A 20308-nucleotide genomic window follows, 5' to 3' on the forward strand; every position below is an offset into this window, starting at 1 on the left:
ATTACTGTTGATTATTGTTAATTTTTACTGTTTTGTTGGGGTGAGAGTGGATGAACGGCACAATTTGAGAGACTACCAGTGTCACACAGCTGCATGGGAAAGAACTACGTGAAATATCGGCTTGAGATAACATTAAAAGTTGCGACATAAACGCCCTATACCATGGGATCTCTACTTATGCAATCGTTTCTCTATGGTAATATTTCAATTTGCACATTGAAATTCATTCTCGAAACAAAATAAATTTAAATAAAATTAGAAATCTACGTAACCCTTTTAAAATGATCTAGTCATAACATGTTTTGGTTAAATGAGTAGCACTGAAGAAAAACAGACAAAATAAATTTGTCCCACTTTGACTTTTGTGTGGGCAATTAAATCCAATAGAAAGAGCATTCGAATAAAATCAAATCCCAATTGATTACAACAGCTTTATTGTTAATCTGTCTAAATCTTCAGTCATAAAATCAAATATGAAGCCGACGGATTATTATTGAATCAATAAAAAACAACAGAACTGTAGCCCATCTACAGTTATATTTGATAAAACAATAATTGTCAATCGTGGTTGTAAATTTACATAATATTATGAATGAACGAGTGGAGTTCGTTCACTGCTTCTGAAAAGGATAAAGTTTTCAAGAAGAAGGTGACTGCGAAGGTTTGCTCTCAAGGTCCTAGTAGTAGCGTCGTATTGCCAGACCAACTGCGTTTATATCACTGAGAGCTGCAACACAAAGAAAAAACGACAACAATTAAAAACATGATGACAACAAACTACACAAATAAAATAAAACAATTGGAATGCCCTTTTTGCAAATATACAGGACACAACAAGCAATAATTATTATTTTTACTTGATAAAAAATAACACTATTGGTTATATTGAAAAAAATTATACTGTGTCCAAACCGACATGAGCGCTAAAAGATTAAGCCGACCCTCGCTGACCCACGCGCAGGCTCACACGCCCGGCCTACCTGCGCCTTTGATAAACTATGTATACTACTTAGTATACAGGTAGGCAGACCGTCCCTTTACTCACAAACACAAAAGGAGACTGCGCTTATGTGTGTGAGTCGTAGGAGGGTCGGCCTAATCCTTCAGAGCTCATGCCAATTTGGACAGAGTATAACGATGACTAAATAACGGTTAAAACGCGTTTTTTGAAAGTAGGTTGGTCTAATGGTCAGGAGCATTTAGACTTTCAGTCTACTAAAAAGCAATCTACTTTTAGCACCATCTGGTTTGTCGGTTTGAGCCCCGCCGGAGGCATGGATGTTTGATCATATCATCAAATCTCCACTTCCTATGTTAGCTGCTCCTGCCAGGAGGCCGTTTGACCGCGTTCGTCACCTGATTGCTGCTCATTTTGTTTCAGAGCGCATAAACCAATGTTGTTCAAACAACTTGCTAAATTGCTAGTGAATAATCACTTAAATTCTTTCAATAGATGATGATCGACTACTGCAAATTTACAACCATGCATAGGTTGGAGAATCATTAATGATCAAATCTCCCATGCTTAGGCAAGAGATTACACATTATCCGAAATAGAAAAATTGAATCAAATTTCAAGAAAAGTTTTAGTCAAAGATCTGTTTAGTCATGCATTATATTAGCATAGCCACTTCTAATTCCTGTATTATACATAATACCCGTATTAGAGGAGGCTATGATATTAGCCTATTTGTAATTTTCGTCCATAAGGCATTTCAAAATAATAGCCTACATTAAACAAGATTTACTTTCTTGGTAGATAAAAGAATAAGACGTTGATGTTGTATTTTTATGTTAATTTTAATCATAATTAAATTCTACAAAAACCAATAAACAAAGGTTTTTCTGAGAAGACTGCTTTTTTTGATTGGTTTTTCTATGCAAGTAGATAAAACTCTTCTAACTGCAAAATGTACAATCTTTAAACATACTTTATTTAATGTGACCTTGGCATAGTGATTCAGCATAATCATGAACACTTGTAGACTAGCATCATTAGTAAATCTTTAAAAACACCAAATAACATGCCGATGTAGGTAATTTTAGGTTGGTCGTGCTTCAACAGGCAATAAATCTTTACAAACAAAGAACAAGGTTCATGGATTTCATAACCTTACTTCTACATCGAATAGCGTAATTCAATCGGCACAAGATTTAATTGCTTGAATTGTTGTCCTGTGATTGTCATTTTGATTATGTGTTATATTTTTATATAACCTGGGCATGAACTGATTCTTATTTTAAAACATTCAGTCTATAGCAAGAGTTATTAGAAAGATTATCCATCCTTTGTCTTACCCGGAAGTTTCCTAACCCGAGGCGACAAAGTACTTTTACCAATGGATATTTTTGCATTTGGGAGACAAATAAGTAGAAATTGATTGAATATTTTCTGATAACTAACCTCAGTCGGATCCCAGTTGATGATAAGCCTAGTTCGACTTTTCTTTAGATTCAGCATCAGTGACTGGTGCGGTGTTCTCCTTGCCTTCGCCAGACGCATCCTTCTCGGGGGCAATACTGACAGGTACCTCCTCCTTGCTGGGCTCGTCGAAGTTCTCCACCAACTCAGGGACTTCATCGTCTTCTTCGATGGTAGCCTTACCGCCGCTGGCGTTGCTGGCTACAGTTTTAGCCAAACGTTTCAGCTGAGTTAATCCTTCGGGGCCCAACTGGTTGAGGATACCGGGGATCATTTCTGTGATCGGCTTGTTTTCACCGTGACCGGTGATCGCAAACGTATTGGCGGCCAATGAGGCCTGAGCTTTGGGGTTGTTGAAATGAATTACCGTACCGTCATCCTTGATCATGTTAACCTCTTCGATACCCGGAATAGTGTTTACGGATAGTTTTTTCAATGAACTTTGTAATTTCTTGTCGTCGGTAGCGGCAGTAGCATGCACAACCTTCTTCTTTCTTCGGGGTGTTCCTTTCCCTCCAATGCGCACCTGGGCTTGAAGTTTTTTCAATTTTTCTTGGTTCATTTTAAAGAAGGGCTCACAGAAACGCGACGCTAACACTTGAACAAAATTAATATACGATAAAAACTATATTTGATAGATGAAATAAACTCATTTACACTAGATTATCATAAAAACAAAATTATGGTACACACGTGTTCTCTCACCAAAAGTAGAAAGAGTGTAATAGAAAATGGATGCCGTGTTTCAATTTGACCAACCTCACCACTCATAATATTAGTTCATTTCAGTTGTATGAAATTTGAGATGATGAAAATAACTTTCTATCAAAACAATATAAAATTATATTACTTTTTGTTTGGAAAAGGAAGAAAATTTGTGCTCATCTCATGAACATCACAAGAAGCTATTCAATTGAAAAAACTGTAAAAAGAGAAATATAAAACTGATCAATCAATTCTATTCAATATTTTCAATAACTTTAAGGAGACAAATTATTGATAGCCTATGAAAACTTTTCAGGAAAACCAACAATTGGATTTAAATTTACTATATAAAATTACTATTGATCGATACTCTTTTAAAATCGTACACTTTATCGACTCTATTTCATAAGTCGACAATCGACTATCCTTCTTCCTTCTTGCATTCTTGGTTTCTCTTTCTTCTGAGATTGAGGTTATAATTTTTCTATTTGACAAGTAATGTGCCATGCGTTTATAAAGCTGTTAATCTAATAAAGTATTCTTTTTTTTTTGTTATTCTTCTGTAAAATAGGCAGTGTTCCTACTACAAATCATTCTTCTCTCTGTACTAACGTATAAATAGCAAGGTTTTGCGATGTCCGGCTCACATAAGAAACGTGCTGTTGATGTATCGGTCAGAGATGAAACCTCAAGTGATGGATTGTCTGACGATAATGCAATGGAAACGCAGCCACATGAAGTAAGATTCTTTGCCCTTTATTTATTACTTATGTGTCCGTTGAATCATGATAATATTCTTCTATATGATATCTATTAGCGTTGTCCAGTTACTGGAGTTGGTACATAACTTACAGCTACACGGAAGTTATAAGCTATCACAATGCTATAGATAACATAGCACAATGTCATGAAACTTTATTTTCTTTTTCTAAAATTTGAAAAATAATTTCATTAACTGCACTGACTCTCTTACCATTAAGGTACAATCCCTTATGCCGCATCTACATTTAGACCCAATGAAGGCCAAATTCGACGAGCGCTAGTCGACCGCGGCTAGAGCCCATAACCTATACATTCATTAGATTCAATGATTCATTAGATATAAATATTGTAAAAGCAACATAGTAGCCAACACTCCAGTTCATCTCTTTCATTTAACTGCCATAGCGTTCATAGAACATAAAGATCCAATCAATGAGTCATCGAATCTGATGAATTTATAGGTTATGTGCTCTAACCGCTATGGCTCTAATCACGCGTCTTGAGTCGTCGCAAAGGAATCGCACCTTTATGTTTTTAAACGTTTATAGCTTATTTCCAACTGTCATATATTTGAGTAGCCTATTACAAGAGCATAAGTTCTTGCTTATTTATTGTTCTGGTCATTTCATTTGCCACTCTTATACTTTAAAGAAACTACAAACCAGTTGATAAACTACGTAACTTAATAGAAAAAGGTGTTCCGATATTTAGTGTATGTTCACACTCCCAGTTCACGCGTACTTCTGTGTTGACAAGCTGAGGACGCTACGCTAGATATATCGTCATCAAAACACATACATTTATAAAGTCCTTGTTTCAGGCCTTCCTTGTCTAATTGATTTCAATAATTTTATTTTACCAATGAAAATATTTGTGATCTGTGATACAATCACTTTGATCAATAAAGTATGGTCTGTTTGAAGTATTTTCATGTTAAAAATTAATTTGACTGACGCGATCTACCCAGGAATGGCCTTGTCCCTGATTATATAAGCTATTATATTATGCTTTATGGGCCAGCATGTGGAAGGGTCAGATGTGACTTGTCATAATTTAAAAGAAAATATCACATAACAAAAATTACGTTAAAAATGTACATTGAAGGACAATATGCTATATGCAGTATGTCCCTGATGAGAAATTATATATTGTGGCACTACTGTACCATAGAGAAAAGATTGCATAAGATGATATCCCATGGTATATAGAATAAGACGGTAGGACGTGTCACGCTCATGTTTCTGCTAAGTTTCCGGTGTAGCTGACGTCATTTTATATCCAATCATCTGTCTTTAACGAATAAGTTTCATAAATTGCCAATAGGTGTTGAAAACCTCGGTTGGTGGCTATGACGCAATCTAGCTGGCTGGCTACTGCGCACACACTTCGAAACACCTACCGTTTTCATCTAAATACCTTTAGGGCGTCCATGTTCCAAATTTCACTGTTAATTCAAGCCGGTAATCCTACTTGTTATTTTTCGTGGTGCTATGTGGCGCTGGTAGTCTCTCATACTCTGCCATTCTTATGAATAATACTCTTGACTGGTCAGAACAAGTGAACAAAACTTGTAAAAAGGTATTCTCAGCCATGCATGCATTGAAGAAAATGCACGATATCCTCCCTAGAAACATTAAATTATTATTGGTTCAATCTCTCATCTTCCCACATTTAATGTATTGTAATTCTGTTCTTAATGATATGCAAGTCACTCTGAATGATAAACTACAGCGTTGCCAAAATTATTGTCTACGTTTCGTCTACTCTCTCCAACGCCATGATCATATCACCCCAGCCCACATTGCTAGTTCAACATTGAAGCTTCCCGATCAGAGGCTTTTTCGAATAGTTAAGCTTGTTAGAGATATCTTGAAATACGGTAATCCGAACTATTTTAAAGATGATTTCAAATTTGTCTCTGAAGGTAGGAGGATAGATGCTTCACATACTAGAACCGGAGAAAGTACTTTAAGGATACCCAATCATCGAACTACTATTTTCACAAAATCCTTCTTAGTCAGTGCCTGTCGTGCATGGAATACACTTCCTGTTTCTATCAGGTCTATCGAGAGCCGAGCGAGCTTCAACCTGACTTTAAAAAAACATATTTTGGAACAAATGACTGAAACTGTCCGGCCCTAGAACAATCACATGACAACCATCCCTCACCCATTCCACCAATATAAACCTTTAAACCATGTAAAGCTGCGTACACATACTCGTGCTTCCAACCCGCACCGAGCACGCTCCTCCCTCGTACCGCCCACGTACCACCATCGCACAGCAATCGCTCCGCCTCCGCTCTCTACTCGCACCGATCATGAACGTTACGGAAGATGGTAGATCTTCTCGCGTTCCCCGGTCGAACCATTGTTGCTCGCCGGTCGATCATCAATCGCTCTGCTGGAGTGACGTTCGGTCTTGGAGCGGAACGAAAGTCTGTACGCACCTTTATAGAACGAATTGTATATATATATATATTATATAAACTCATGTTATTTCAATTATCCACTGCATACTGCTGTATATTACTGAAATTTGATAACCCCGATCTACTTTCAGCCTACTTCATTTTATTAATCAATTATTGATCTTATCTACCTATATAATTATTTTACTTTATCAATTTTCTGTTTTTTTTTCTCTTCAATATTCATATTGATTAAAACTTTTACAATATTTCCATTAATAAATAAATCCTTAGTTTAAATAACGAAATTAACGTTTTGGTAGAGAGTTAGTGGGGAGGATATTTTTAATATTCTTCCCAAAGAATGGACATTGATATGTCCAAAGCTCCGCCAATTTATGTAGATGCATAACAATATGATTATTATCTATAGTTATTATATTAAAAATTGCTTTTTCATATCATATACAGTTCAATAGTTATTTTCTTAGTCTATATTATGTAAATTCATCTATAACTTTGCTGTATTGTAAGCTATTGTATATAAGTGTATAAGCCAGTATATATTGTAATCTACATAAATAAAGTACTCAATCAATCAATCAATCAATTCTAACACTCACCCGGCCAAAACAGTAATAATAGACTGTAGTCGGCTTGAGTTAACAAGAATTGGTTTGAAATTTGGAACATTAATGACCTATACCATGGGATATCTACTTATGCTATTTTTACTTTCCTTACCTATGGTAATAGGGCAAGGAAAGTATTGCTTTCCGAAAAAATTAAGGTACCCCTATTTCTAAATTTCTATACGTTTCAAGGTACCCTGAGTCCAAAAAAGTAGTTTTTGGGTATTGGTCTGTGTGTGTGTGTGTGTGTGTGTGTGTGTGTGTGTGTGTGTGTGTGTGTGTGTGTGTGGTGTGTGTGTGTGTATGAGTGTATGTGTGTCTGTGTACACGATATCTCATCTCCCAATTAACGGAATGACTTGAAATTCGGAACTTAAGGTCCTTACAATATAAGGATCCGACACGAACAATTGAAGTTCAAGATGGCGGCTGAAATGGCGAAAATGTTGCCAAAAACCGTTTTTTTTGCGATTTTCTCGAAAACGGCTCCAACGATTTTGATCAAATTTATACCTAAAATAGTCATTGATAAGCTATATCAACTGCCACAAGTCCCATAACTGTAAAAATTTCAGGAGCTCCGCCCCATCTATGCAAAGTCTGATAGATTTCCAATTATAAGGTCTCAGATATAATTTAAACGGAAAATTCCAAGTGGAAAAGATTGAGCATGAAAATCTCTACAATTAATGTCCAGTAACATTTTCACATGAAATTGAAAATAAGCTCGAAATTCGAGAAAATGTGATTATTCAATTGCAAACTGTTGGCAAGTGTTGATTCTATTGAATCATTCACTATGAAGAGATAGCAGACCTAGTGTGTCTCCAGCCTTATTCACCTGTCACCAGCTGGCTTAGATCTTTGATTAGTAGACTTGAGATGCGCGTGAACACTAGCGTCAGGTGATAGATTTTCATAACGGCAAGGAAAGTTGTGTGAGTGCGCCACACCAGATTTTTCGTTTATGCTACTACTTTCTCAATATTTAAAAGCCTACTCATGTTGACATCCCATGTAGCCTAAACTTTTATCCCAACGATGATGTCTCTTTATTCCGTTACCTATGATTTGGAAGCTTGCACATTTTTATTCCACTTTTTCACTTGCAGGAAATCCAAGTGGACTTCGAAGGTCGTAATCCTATCGACTCTGACTTCCATGGAATTCGACAACTGTTGCATCAACTCTTCTTGAAAGCCCACGTCAATCTCTCCGATCTTACGAACCTGATCATAGAGCAGAATTACATCGGTAGCGTGATCAAGGTAAACCGGAGATTAAAATAATAATATTGAGGGTAATGCCCACATAAGCTCTGTGTGTGGGTAATGAGTGAGAGGGATGATGATGAGAGATGACGACTACTTTTTAGAAAGACGGGACCGACGTCTTATCGGCTCCTCCGAAAGACGGGGTGGCCGTATCTATCTGATTGTACTCACTTAGTCAATCCTCTTTTACCGTTAGGTGTTGAGGTTTACGAGAGCCCTTCATCTTTCTCTTTCCTGCGCCTTCCTTCTCACTTCTCTCCACTCCACGCTTCTCTCCTTGGAGAGGAGAGGATGAAGCTCGACTTTAAAAAAACATCTTTTGGAACAAATGACTGAAACTGTCCGGCCCTAGAACGATCACATGACAACCATCCCTCACCCATCCCACCTATATGAACCTTTAAACCTGTTATAGAATGAACTATATATATATATATATATATATATATATATATATATATATAAACTCATGTCATTTTAATTATCCACTGCATACTCCTGTATATTACTGAAAGTTGATAACCCTGATCTACTTTCAGCCTACTTCATTTTATTAATCAATAATATGATCTTATCTACCTATATAATTATATTAATTAAAACTTTTACAATTTTTCTATTAATAAATAAATCCTTAGTTTAATTAATGAAATTAACGTTTGGAGAGTTAGTGGGGAGGATATTTTTAATATTCTTTCCGAAGAATGGACATTGATATGTCCAAAGCTCCTCCAAGCCTGATTAATTTTACGTGAACCAAATCAGAGAAGACTATTTCAAAAAGATGAAAGTATTGTTAATAGCCCGGCTTTTTTTTGCAACCGGCACTAAGTACCTGATTGAATGATTACACAAGTTCAACAGCTGAGTCATAATTTTGACACAGTCTCACACACATGAACTCGCTCACTCACTTCCATCATCAACAGACGACGAGATAATTATTATCAGCTGTTTTCCCAAGGATGAGTAATAATTATCCTTTTAATGTCCTTCGGCGAGTTTTCCCAGGGATGAGACCTAGTGCAATCGAATTTTTTTATTATAAACCTACTATGTTCTGAATTTCGTGAGAATCTTAGAGCCGTTTTCGAGATCCGGTGAAATACAAACATATAAACATCTAAACATCCAAACATATAAACAGAAATTGCTCGTTTAATAGTATAGGATTTGTGTTTCTCATATACTGCCTGTACTGAAGTATTTTGGTAGAATGAAGAAAAAGAAATGGCGGCTAAGAATTGTATGTTTACATTTGTACAGTCACTGTCAAAAGTAAAAATGAAATATTTCTGGCAAACTGACAACATTGCAAAGCTAGATAGAGATAGCGCTATCTGCTTTGTTGCATGATAGACAAGGACAGCAACACTACTGACCATATAGAAGGCCAAGGCCATATAAACAGAAATTGCTCGTTTAGGATATATTTTATAGATATATGTGTTCGATAGCAAAACAAAAGATTTAAAAATCACTTTTTTATTAATTCAATTTAATTAATTCAAAAATGTTTTAATTTTTTTTTCAGCAAAGCGAGATTGACGAGGATAGTGGTGATGATGATGATGAGGTTGATCCCAATGATGTCTATGGAGTTACATCAATAATCAACATAACCGACAAACAAGTAAGTACTCATCAATGAAAGATTAACACACACACACACACACACACACACACTCACCAGATATACACGCACACTACACCTGAACTTCATTCATCACAACCAAAAAGAAAAGATAGCATAAGAAGATATCCCATGGTATAGGTCATTTTTTAAACAAATTTCAATGTCAACTCAAACTGATAGATAATAGTAATAATAATAATACTGAGGGTGTTGCCCACATAAGCACTTATACTTGTGCGTGGGTAATGAGTGAGAGAGATGAGAGATGACGACTACTTTTTAGGTAGTCGGGACCGACGGCTTATCGTCTCCTCCAAAAGACGGGGTGGCCGTATCTATGTGATTGTGCTGTGGTCAAAAATATTTGCCCCGGTAGAGATTCGTACTCTGGTTCTCTTGATTATTAGACCGGCGCATTATCACTTAGGTTTACTCCAACGATTCACCCTAGTCCTAGTAGTTATTTTTCGTGAAGCTATGTGACGCTGGTAGTCTCTCATACTGTGCCGTTCTTACACTCTCACCCGGCCAAAACAGTAATAGTAGACAGTAGAGGAAAGTAATCGGCTTGAGTTAACAAGAAATGAGCTTGAAATTTGGAAAATCAACGTCTTATAGTGAGGCCCACGTTATAATGGCTGTGGAGAAAGATAGGAGAAAAACGTTGCCGATCCTGTCTTGTCAATGCCTTCTACAGACTGTAGCTGATACAGGTTTATTGATGTAATATTAACTGTTCATTCTCGTTTAAAATAATCAATTATATTCTTCAATAATTTCATAATGAATTTTAATATCTAAGATTAAATATTTTGTTAATTAATTATTAATTCCACATTGTTAAAGGACGATCTGGCAACAGAGCAAAGCAAGAAAGAGAGCGCTATCCGCTTTGCTGAATGATAGACAAGGATAGCAATACCTTGCTATAGTGAGGTCCACGTTATAATGACAGTATTTGATCAACTTTGGTTTTGCTATCCTTGTATTTTTTTACAGTGTAGAAATATAATTAATTAATGCAGAGAATCGGCATCGCTATTCTTCTATCTTTATCCACTGTCATTATAGCGTGGACCTCACTATACTTATCGGGAGGCTGGAAAGGATTTCTTGGATTTCTAGGGGGTGGCATAGGGATAGGTGGGAGGAATGTAGTTCCTTTCTTAGTAGGGGGGGGGGGTGTAGTGTCATTATTTTTATTAAAAATGTCAACAAGCTTAACCGATCCATGCAAGTACTGCAAAAAAAATATATATGCCTATTCCTACCTTAGACTCATTCTCGCACACAGGCAGTAATGCCTCTGCGAGAGTATATATTTTTTAATATATATTTGTATATCGCTGTCATTTCTGTGGTGCTGAAAGTGTATTCTTATTTTTATGCTGTACCACGGTTTCGCTTGTATACAACTTATGAAATGAACAACTTTTGAATTAAAAAATTGAATCAAACAATGTCATTCCTCACTATAGGTGTTTTTCTATGGCACAACTTACCTACTCAAATAATATACTCATAGATTTTTAAATTCAAGGACTTTATGAATGGCAAAAATTGGAAGAACTTAGCATTATATTGTAGGGACGCATAGAAATACCGATTGTTTTTTAGTAGATAATTTCAATAATTGATCATTCGCATTGTGCTTTGTTTTGAGATTTTCTCTAAATTTAATATCAATCATAGTTTTAGTCTCATAATATGTTTCTTTTATTAAATTCTGATGAAATTTTGTTTAAACTGTATAACTTTAAATAATACTATAGTCACTAATGTATGATTGAAACATATGCATAACTAAATAATTATGAAACTCTATCTTCAGCTGACGGCTTAGAAGCCAAGCTTATTATTTAATTTATATTTGAAAAGTGTGTATTGTTTTGTTTATGTCAATAAATCATTATTCTATTCTATTCTACTCATAAATTTAAGGATTAGTTTACACTTATGGAAGAAAACTTGAATTGAAGGAAACTTGACATATAAAAACCGATGATTGATTGATAGATTACAATTTGATGACAGATTGATTGATTGCTTGATTGTTGTGTTGCAGCACTACGAGTGCGTGGATCAGTTGCGCACCCTACTGCGTGAGATGTGCGCGGAACACGGCACTGATCAGAGCAACGCGTATGTGCGCGCCATGCTGTCCGACACCAACACAGTCGGTCTGCTCATCAACGAACGGTTCATCAACTTTCCCGCGCAGATCGCTGTGCCGCTCCTCGAGAGCCTAGTGTAAGTAGATACTACAAATCTGGTGTGGCGCATTCACACAACTTTCCTTGCCGTTATGAAAATTCATCACCTGACACTAGAGTTCACGCGCATCTCAAGTCTACTATTCCAAGATCCATATCCCAAGTCTACTATTCAAGCTGGTGACAGGACAATAACGCTGGAGACACACGAAGTCTGCTATCTCTTCATATTTGAATGATTTTCACTATGCTTAATATTTTCAATATGCTTAATTTTATATCATAATTTATCTTTTATTTCACAAGTGTTGTATTATTGTTATTGTTTTTTGACGTGCTCATGCAATGTAAAGTTGTTCTGACAATAAAGAATCTTGAATCTTGATTCAATAGAATCAACAGTTGCCAACAGTTTGCAATTGAATAATCATATTATCTCGAATTTCGAGCTTATTTTCAATTTTCGGTGAAAATGTTACTAAACATTAATTGTAGATATTTTCATGCTCAATCTTTTCCACTTGAAATTTTTTGTTAAAATTGTATCTAAAGCCCGATAATTGGGAACCTAAAATCAAACTGCATAGATGGGGCGGAGCTCCTGAAATTTTTACAGATATGTGACTTGTGGCAGTTGATAGAGCTTATCAATGACTATTTTTAGGTATAAGTTTGATCAAAATCGTTGGAGCCGTTTTCGAGAAAATCGCGAAAAACCCTGTTTTTGACAACATTTTCGCCATTTCAGCCGCCATCTTGTATTGCATTTGATCGAAATTGTTCGTGTCGGATCCTTATAGTGTAAGGACCTTAAGTTCCGAATTTCAAGTTATTCCGTTAATTGGGAGATGAGATAATATCGTGTACACAGACGCACATACATATACAGACCAATACCCAAAAATCACTTTTTTGGACTCAGGTGACCTTGAAATTTAGAAATTTCAAAATTAGAAACGTATAGAAATTTAGAAATTGGGGTACCTTAATTTTTTTCGGAAAGCAATACTTTCCTTACCTATTGTAATAGGGCAAGGAAAGTAAAAATATCTCCTCTCTGGAAGAATTGCACCGACTGAGCCTGTTTTGTCTACTTGGCAACCGCGCTTGTTCCTACTAAGGGAAGGCTGATAAGTAATGCACACATGCTTGTAGAAATCGATAGTCCGTGCTATAAAAAGAAAGGGTAGATATGAACATTCTTTTCCTCTATTTCAGTGTCTTGGATGTTTGCCTCTTAGATCAAGGTCCTGTATATGTTCTATGTAATGTCTAGAAACGGTGGTCAGGGATGTCCCCAGCTATCAAACTAGGAAAGTGACAGCTGATTTACTGAGACTTCCCAAATCATATACCACTTGTTTCCAGAAATCGTTTGTATTTCTTGGCCCCAAGTGTTTTAATAACATCCCGATTGAAATCAAGAGGATTCACAATCAACTTGTTTTCAAAAAAAAAAAGAATTCTTAGATGGCTCAGAGGTCTTATGCCTGACCATTTAGAATCCTTATTCAATGTTATTTCGTAGTTTAAATGTAATATTGGTGGCTTGCAATAAGCATTAGGAAGATGAGCTGTTATTGGAATGTGTGCAAGGTGAGTGAATGTGAGAGTGAATGGTTGATAGTATTTTCTTTCTCTCTTCTTTTTCTTTCTCCATTTATTTATGAATTTAAAATTAATTAAAGTGATATTCATTCCTATTGCAAACGTGGAGTATTGTATACTTCCGGCAAGTAGTATTTTTCATTCCAATTCACGAATTTCTCTCCAATAAAACATACCAGTATTATTATTTTATTAATTATTTTTTTATCTTAATGAGCTGTGTGTTTTTGTTTTTCTTATTGATTTTGATTGTAAATATTGTGAGTTTGAATGAATGAAATTTGAATTTGAGAACAAACCAAATAACCCCCAGAAGCGAGCCTGGTGGCATGTGGAAGTTCTTTTTATCCTCTACACGGCTGTGTAGTTTGAAGAAGTTGCGTTAATCCAGCTTGGTTTGGTTAGTGAAAGAATAACGTCGTCTTCTGGTGTTATGTTAACCTTCCGGTAGTCGCGCCCTACTCAATCACACGAGCAGTCGCGTGTTGTAATTTTTACAACATCCAATTTTCCTAGAAGTATGTGCTCTGTTTACTGTCAAAACATAATTAATTGTATAATTACTATTCCCATCTCATTAGATTATTTTACGCCTATAAACATTTGGATGATTACCATTTCGTAGTCCAATAAGGTACACCAAGCAAAGTCATCAATTCTGTGTTATTGGTTTGTTTACAGTCCCCGTATACAGTCTTTCCCTATCATACTTATGCACTGTCGCGACTAAATGGCACCTAAAGACTGAACCTCTGCTCGGTTGATACTGCAACTCAGTGGAGTGATGGGGAGAAAGTTTTGGAATGCATAGGTGACTGATTCACTGACATCACCCCATTCAATAGTTTTGTGCAGCAAAAGAACTGACACTGTTGTACTTTTTACAAGAGCGCGACTGCCGGAAGGTTAACGCGAATTAAAAAACGCGCTGTTATTGAATTTTTAACTGCTGAGAAAGTGAATCCTGGTGAGATTTATCATCGTTGAAAGGCTGTTTATTGTGACGATACTGTTGATAGGTCTACCATGGATCGATGAGTTATAAAATTTCGAGATTGCCAACCTGGAAAAGTCTTAATTGTTGACGAAACACGCAGCTGACGTCCAATCACTGCCGCAGACGATAATCATCGTAAACTTGTCGATGGCCTGATTAAAAATGACTGGCGAATCAACACACTTAACAGCATATCGCAAAAAAAGTTGGAATATCTAAGGAGCGTGTCGGCTTCATTATTGAACAGTTGGGACACCATAAAATCTGTGCACGATGGGTGATGGGTGCCATGCCGTCTGACAGACGAGAATAAACAGCGTCGATTGGAATGCTGTGAACAATTTTTGAAGCGCTACCGTGAGGAAGGAGACGACTTCATTCATTATTGAGAAGAATAAAATAATTAAAGAGCCTTTAAACAACAATGAATCTCACTGGGATCCACTTTCTCACCATAGAAAACTATGTCAGAAATATAATTCTCAGGATATGCTTTGAAAGAGAAGGAAATTTCCAATTAGATTCATAATAATTTGTTCGTTTGTCCGACGCTTTTGAACTCTTTATGAGCGCCAAAGTTGAATCATTGTACAAAAGTGCATCATTGCATTCATACAATATAAATTATTATTGACCGAGCGAAGTGAGGTCTAAGATTCAAGTCGACGGTTTGGCATTTCTCTTAATGTTTAAATGTTTGAATGTTGAAATGTTTATATGTTGCGCATTTACGGCGAAACGCGGTAATAGATTTTCATGAAATTTGACAGGTATGTTCCTTTTTTAATTGCGCGTCGACGTATATACAAGGATTTTGGAAATTTTGCATTTCAAGGATAATATAAAAGGAAAAAGGAGCCTCCTTCATACGCCAATATTAGAGTAAAAATCAGACTATAGAATTATTCATCATAAATAAAATATTTTGTTAATTAATTATATTTCTACATTGTTAAAAAACGATCTGGCAACATTGCGGAGCTAGAGAAGGATAGCGCTATCTGCTTTGTCGAATGATCTAGGATAGCAACACCAATGTTAATCAAATACTGCCATTATAACGTGGACCTCACTATAGCATACACTCCTTTTTATATTATACTGTAGTTCCATTAAACGGAATTTCGTCTACTAATGTTAGGTGCATTTTCGATTCTGCGTAAATTTCCGCAGTCGACGACGACAAGCATTGTTGACATTAATGAATAAAAACACAAATCTGTTGGCAAATTCTACACTGTTTCATTTAGTACACGACCAAGGTACATGACCGGTGTGGTCACGAAACCTTGGTCGTGTACCAAATAAAAAAGTGTAGAATTTGACAACAGATTTGTGTTTTTATTCAATTATGGAACGGTTCTACAATATTGACAATGACTCAGTCGAATTGTTGACATTCATATTCCCCAAATTTAATTTGTGCTAAAACAGCTTATCAAATAACTTTTCATTATTTTGTCAAACATTTCTAATAATATCAACATAATTGTCATTTAAAAGTATAAGCTCAACCTGCCCTATTAAAACATGATTGGACATAATCTTTTAGGTTATGTAGACAAATCTACTCAATCTGAGATTCTCTCCCTGTCGTGGTCGACGACGGCTTTTACGCACAAACGAAAACCCAGCTTAACTTTTTACTTTCCTTGCCCTACTACCATAGGTAAGGCAAGAAGTATTGCTTTCCAAACAAAAATTAAGGTACACTAATTTGAAGTTTTCTATACGTTTCAAGGTCCCCTGAGTCCAAAAACATGATTTTTGTGTATTGGTGTGTGTGTGTGTGTGTGTGTATGTGTGTATGTCTGTGAACACGATAACTCCATTCCTAATTAACCGATTGACTTGAAATTTCAAACTTAAGGTCCTTATACCATGAGGACCCGACAGTAAGAAATTCAATAAAATTCAATTCAAGATGGCGGAAAAAATGGCGGATAATTACTAAAAAACCATGTTTTTCACGGTTTTCTCGATACGGCTCTAATGATTTTCTTCAAATTTATACTATGGATAGCTACTTATAAGCCCTATCAACTGACATGAGTCTCATTTCTGGGAAAATTGCAGGAGCTCCGTAATATTCTTGAGAAAAATGGCGGATAATTACTAAAAAAACATGTTTTTCATGGTTTTCTCGAAAACGGCTCTAACGATTCTCTTCAAATTTATACCATGGTTAGCTATTTATAAGCCCTATCAACTGACATGAGTCTTTTTCCTGGGAAACTAATGGGGTCCACCCCATCCTTGAGAAATGGACTTTGTAAACTCCCTCGTGTATGAGGTAGGTAGGTAGAGCAGTTTATAAAAAGAACACATAGTTGAGATTTTTATTTGTAGAACAGCTGTTTTGACGACTTTTAAAAAAAATCATCGAATTCCACAATTTACACAAAGGAAAATGTACTCTGAAAACAATTATATATACACATATACAGTAGTCTGATCGTAGTTTCAAATATGTTGCCGCCAATCGTCATTATGTTATTCCTCTAAATTATTCTCGTTTAAGAATGAGGCTCACAGTTCAATGAGCAAGGAAAGTTGTGTGAGTGTACCACACCAGATATTTTTAATTTCTCTACCATTTTTGCAGGAAAGAAATACAGAGAGCCAAGGAAAAGAAATTGAATTTCAACTTCTCCTACATCATCATCATTTGCAAACTGTACAAAGAAGACGCCACTGAGAAGAAGAAAAAGAAGAAGGGCAAGAACAAGAACGCTGAGCCCGAAATTATATGGACCAATCCCGAGGAAGAACTGTTTGATCAGGTAAAGAAAAATGACAGTAATATTTATTTTGAAATACTGTATATAATATATTATATACTGTATATTATTCTTTATTCTACACATATACATCATTAAAATGATAGGGAGTGGAGAATGAGTTTAATAACGGTTAAAAATAATTATAAAGCTGCGTTTACACCGGAGTTAATAACACAAGTTTTCAACATTTTTGTTATCAACTGATGTTAATTACAAGAGTCAATAACATCATGTTAAGTTTCGTTTACACCGGAGTTGATAACATGAGTTATTAATAAAAAGCTGTCAACTTGTTTTTTCTCTTGACAAAAGTTGATAACTCGTGTTTTTAACAGAAAATTCCTTGTTATTAACAAGATGTATGTTATCCATCGAGAGTTGATAAAGATCAAAGGAAATGTGTTAGTAACAAAAGCCTCTACTAAAGTAAAATAGTATTACAGAATACAGTAACTATTGTTATAGTTGACCAAGCGAAAATGGGTCTCTCAAGGCCACTGCAATGTTGCCACTGGTGGCCACCCCTCACTCGACCAGTCTATATACATTGACTATATTTCTACAACCTGAACATCGCTCTTTCCTTCTCATACCTTCCCTCTTCCTCTTTTCCGTCACTACCTGTCACAAATTCTTTGAGCACGTCAGGTTCAAAAGTTCTATTGTGTCATTCTTTGAAGTTAGAACAATAAAATCCCCCGTTACCTCATCCCATCATCCGCTATATTCTTCAACATCATGAAATGAAGGAAAGAATATTGTTATGTATAATGTATAACTCTTTCTTGAGTCATGACATCAAGAAATCCAATTTTATAATGATGATTAGATTTTTCTTTATAAATGCAACTATTTATAAACTGAGCTATTACCTCATAAAGGTTACTTGAAGACTTTTATAATAATCAATTGGAAGTGGAGTGATGTAATTTTATTTATTTCAGTCAATATTCTTGTAGTGCCCACTTCACTCTGCATTTTTCAATTTGCATGAATTCTCATTTGATTCCCATCACACTTCATCCAGGCTTTGGACAGAGACAACAAACAATACTCCCCACAATAACAATACTTCACTATCACACCCTCTCTCACACACACATTCACTTTTCTCTCTTACTAGCCACCCTTAGTACAAAGTGGCAACAGTGTTGGTAGAGACGGGTGGTGGTGTCAAGAGCAAGCTTTGACCTTGAGGGACCCATTTTCGTTTGGCCAACTATAATACAGTAGAATACAGTTAAATTGTATTTTAGAATACATGTGTCTCCAAAAAAGATAAGGCCTATAGGAATTTAATTTGTTGATTTCCTATGTTGAAATTGATTAAATGAAACTAGATGAATGATTAAATATTTTTAATGTTGGAATGACCAAATTGAACTCTGGATAAATATTGAAATAAACTGTTACAAGTGATAAACAAACAGTTGAAAACATTACAGGTGGCAATCAGATGAATCGCCACATTACCCCCCCGGGCAGACGATTTGGCCATCCGAAATTTTGAAGTCAACTTTATTTTTGAGCCACAGGCCCCATGGTACTTGAAAAGCTGAGACAAAAAATAGATTATTGCTTTTGATGAAAAAATTTTAAATTTTCCAATTAGCCTAAACGTCATTTTCGTTCTGGTCAAAATAATAAATGAAATAGAAAATAAATGTCTAGCAATTTGTCATCGGTGAATGCCCTAAAGGTCATTACACACCCAGCTTAGTTTAGCTATTGTGAGGTTCACGTTATAATGGCAGTGAAAAAAGATAGGAGAACAACGTTGCCGATCTTCTGTCATGTCATTGCCTTCTATAGACGGTATCTGGTACAGGTTTATTGCTGTAATATTTACTGTTCATTCTCGTTTAAAATAATCAATTGTATTTTATTAAGCAAGAAATTATATTTTTCAATAATGTCATAGTAAATTTGTATAATGAAGATGATTTATTTTGTTAATCAATTATTAATTCTTCATTGTTGAAAGACGCACTGGAGACGCTGAAGTCGGATTATAAATTTGATAGGCCATAAACCTGGTCCTGAACATAACGAACAAAACTAAAAAAAATCATCAAATTCGGTGCAAAATTTGAGGCTTCATTTTTATTTGTATAGATTCTTACAATAAGTACATCATTAAAATGATAGGGACTGGAAAATGAGTTTAATAACTTTTTTGTGTAGTTGAGAAGTTGATATTGTGGTAATTATTAGTTTAATAACGGTTAAAAATAATGGTTAGTCTACTAAAGTAGAATAGTTTTACAGAATACAGTAACTATAGTTAATGCAGTAGAATACAGTTAACTACAGTAAAATTGTATTTTAGAATATATTAGTCTCCAAAATAGATAAGGCCCATGGTACTTGAAAAGCTGAAAATAGATGACAATAATTTGTTGGTTTTGTTTGTGACAGGAGGCAGATTGCCGCTTTGAGTTCAGTGTTCGAAACGAGAGCGACTCTGCGCTGAGTGGAGACTGGATGGAGGACGACAGAGTGCTCAAGCCATATCGGCGAGTGCTTGTCATATCGGCCGACAAACTCGAGAGAATCATCGACAAAATCAAAGACTTTGTCACGCCCACCAAATAAACGCAGTGCAATTCTATTTTGTTCGCTTTTTTATTTGATTTTTCAAAGCTTTAGTGTCCCCATCCACTGTCAAAAACAGTTTATTTATTAGGTTATCACAAACAATACAATGATCGGAAAAGAAAAAATCTGGTGTGGCGCACTCACACAACTTTCCTTGCCGTGATGGAAATTTATCACCTAACGCTAGTGCACACGCGCATCCCAAGTCTACTTTTCAAAGATCTGAGCCAGCTGGTGACAGGACAATAACTATGGAGACACTCGAGGT

General features: G+C 35.7%; 2 protein-coding genes across 2 annotated transcripts; one reads left to right on the forward strand and one right to left on the reverse strand.

Annotated features, from left to right (window-relative positions):
* Nucleotides 1–417: 417 nt before the first annotated feature.
* Nucleotides 418–3480, reverse strand: LOC111056032 (transcription factor BTF3 homolog 4). The gene is made up of 2 exons (XM_022343350.2): nucleotides 2405–3480; nucleotides 418–727 (listed from the first exon to the last, which is right to left on the reverse strand). The coding sequence occupies exon 1, from the start codon at nucleotides 2982–2984 to the stop codon at nucleotides 2433–2435; it is 552 nt and encodes a 183-aa protein (XP_022199042.1). The 5' UTR covers nucleotides 2985–3480; the 3' UTR covers nucleotides 418–727; nucleotides 2405–2432.
* Nucleotides 3374–20053, forward strand: LOC111056034 (protein BCCIP homolog). The gene is made up of 6 exons (XM_039419735.1): nucleotides 3374–3866; nucleotides 8044–8199; nucleotides 9740–9838; nucleotides 11907–12091; nucleotides 17265–17442; nucleotides 19861–20053. Exons 1-6 carry the CDS (start codon nucleotides 3762–3764, stop codon nucleotides 20035–20037), a joined length of 900 nt encoding a protein of 299 aa, XP_039275669.1. The 5' UTR covers nucleotides 3374–3761; the 3' UTR covers nucleotides 20038–20053.
* The last annotated feature ends 255 nt before the right edge of the window (nucleotides 20054–20308 follow it).

The sequence above is a fragment of the Nilaparvata lugens genome, chromosome 1 (assembly GCF_014356525.2).
Source record: "Nilaparvata lugens isolate BPH chromosome 1, ASM1435652v1, whole genome shotgun sequence".
NCBI classification, from domain to species: Eukaryota; Metazoa; Arthropoda; class Insecta; order Hemiptera; family Delphacidae; genus Nilaparvata; species Nilaparvata lugens.

Excerpts from the sequence above, each read along its gene's own strand:
- LOC111056032 (XM_022343350.2), bottom strand. The coding sequence starts at position 2,984 with ATGAACCAAGAAAAATTGAAAAAACTTCAAGCCCAGGTGCGCATTGGA.
- LOC111056034 (XM_039419735.1), top strand. The coding sequence starts at position 3,762 with ATGTCCGGCTCACATAAGAAACGTGCTGTTGATGTATCGGTCAGAGAT. Across the intron at positions 3,867-8,043 it reads TGGAAACGCAGCCACATGAA|GAAATCCAAGTGGACTTCGA; the intron begins GTAAGATTCTTT and ends TTTCACTTGCAG. Across the intron at positions 9,839-11,906 it reads TCAACATAACCGACAAACAA|CACTACGAGTGCGTGGATCA; the intron begins GTAAGTACTCAT and ends GTTGTGTTGCAG.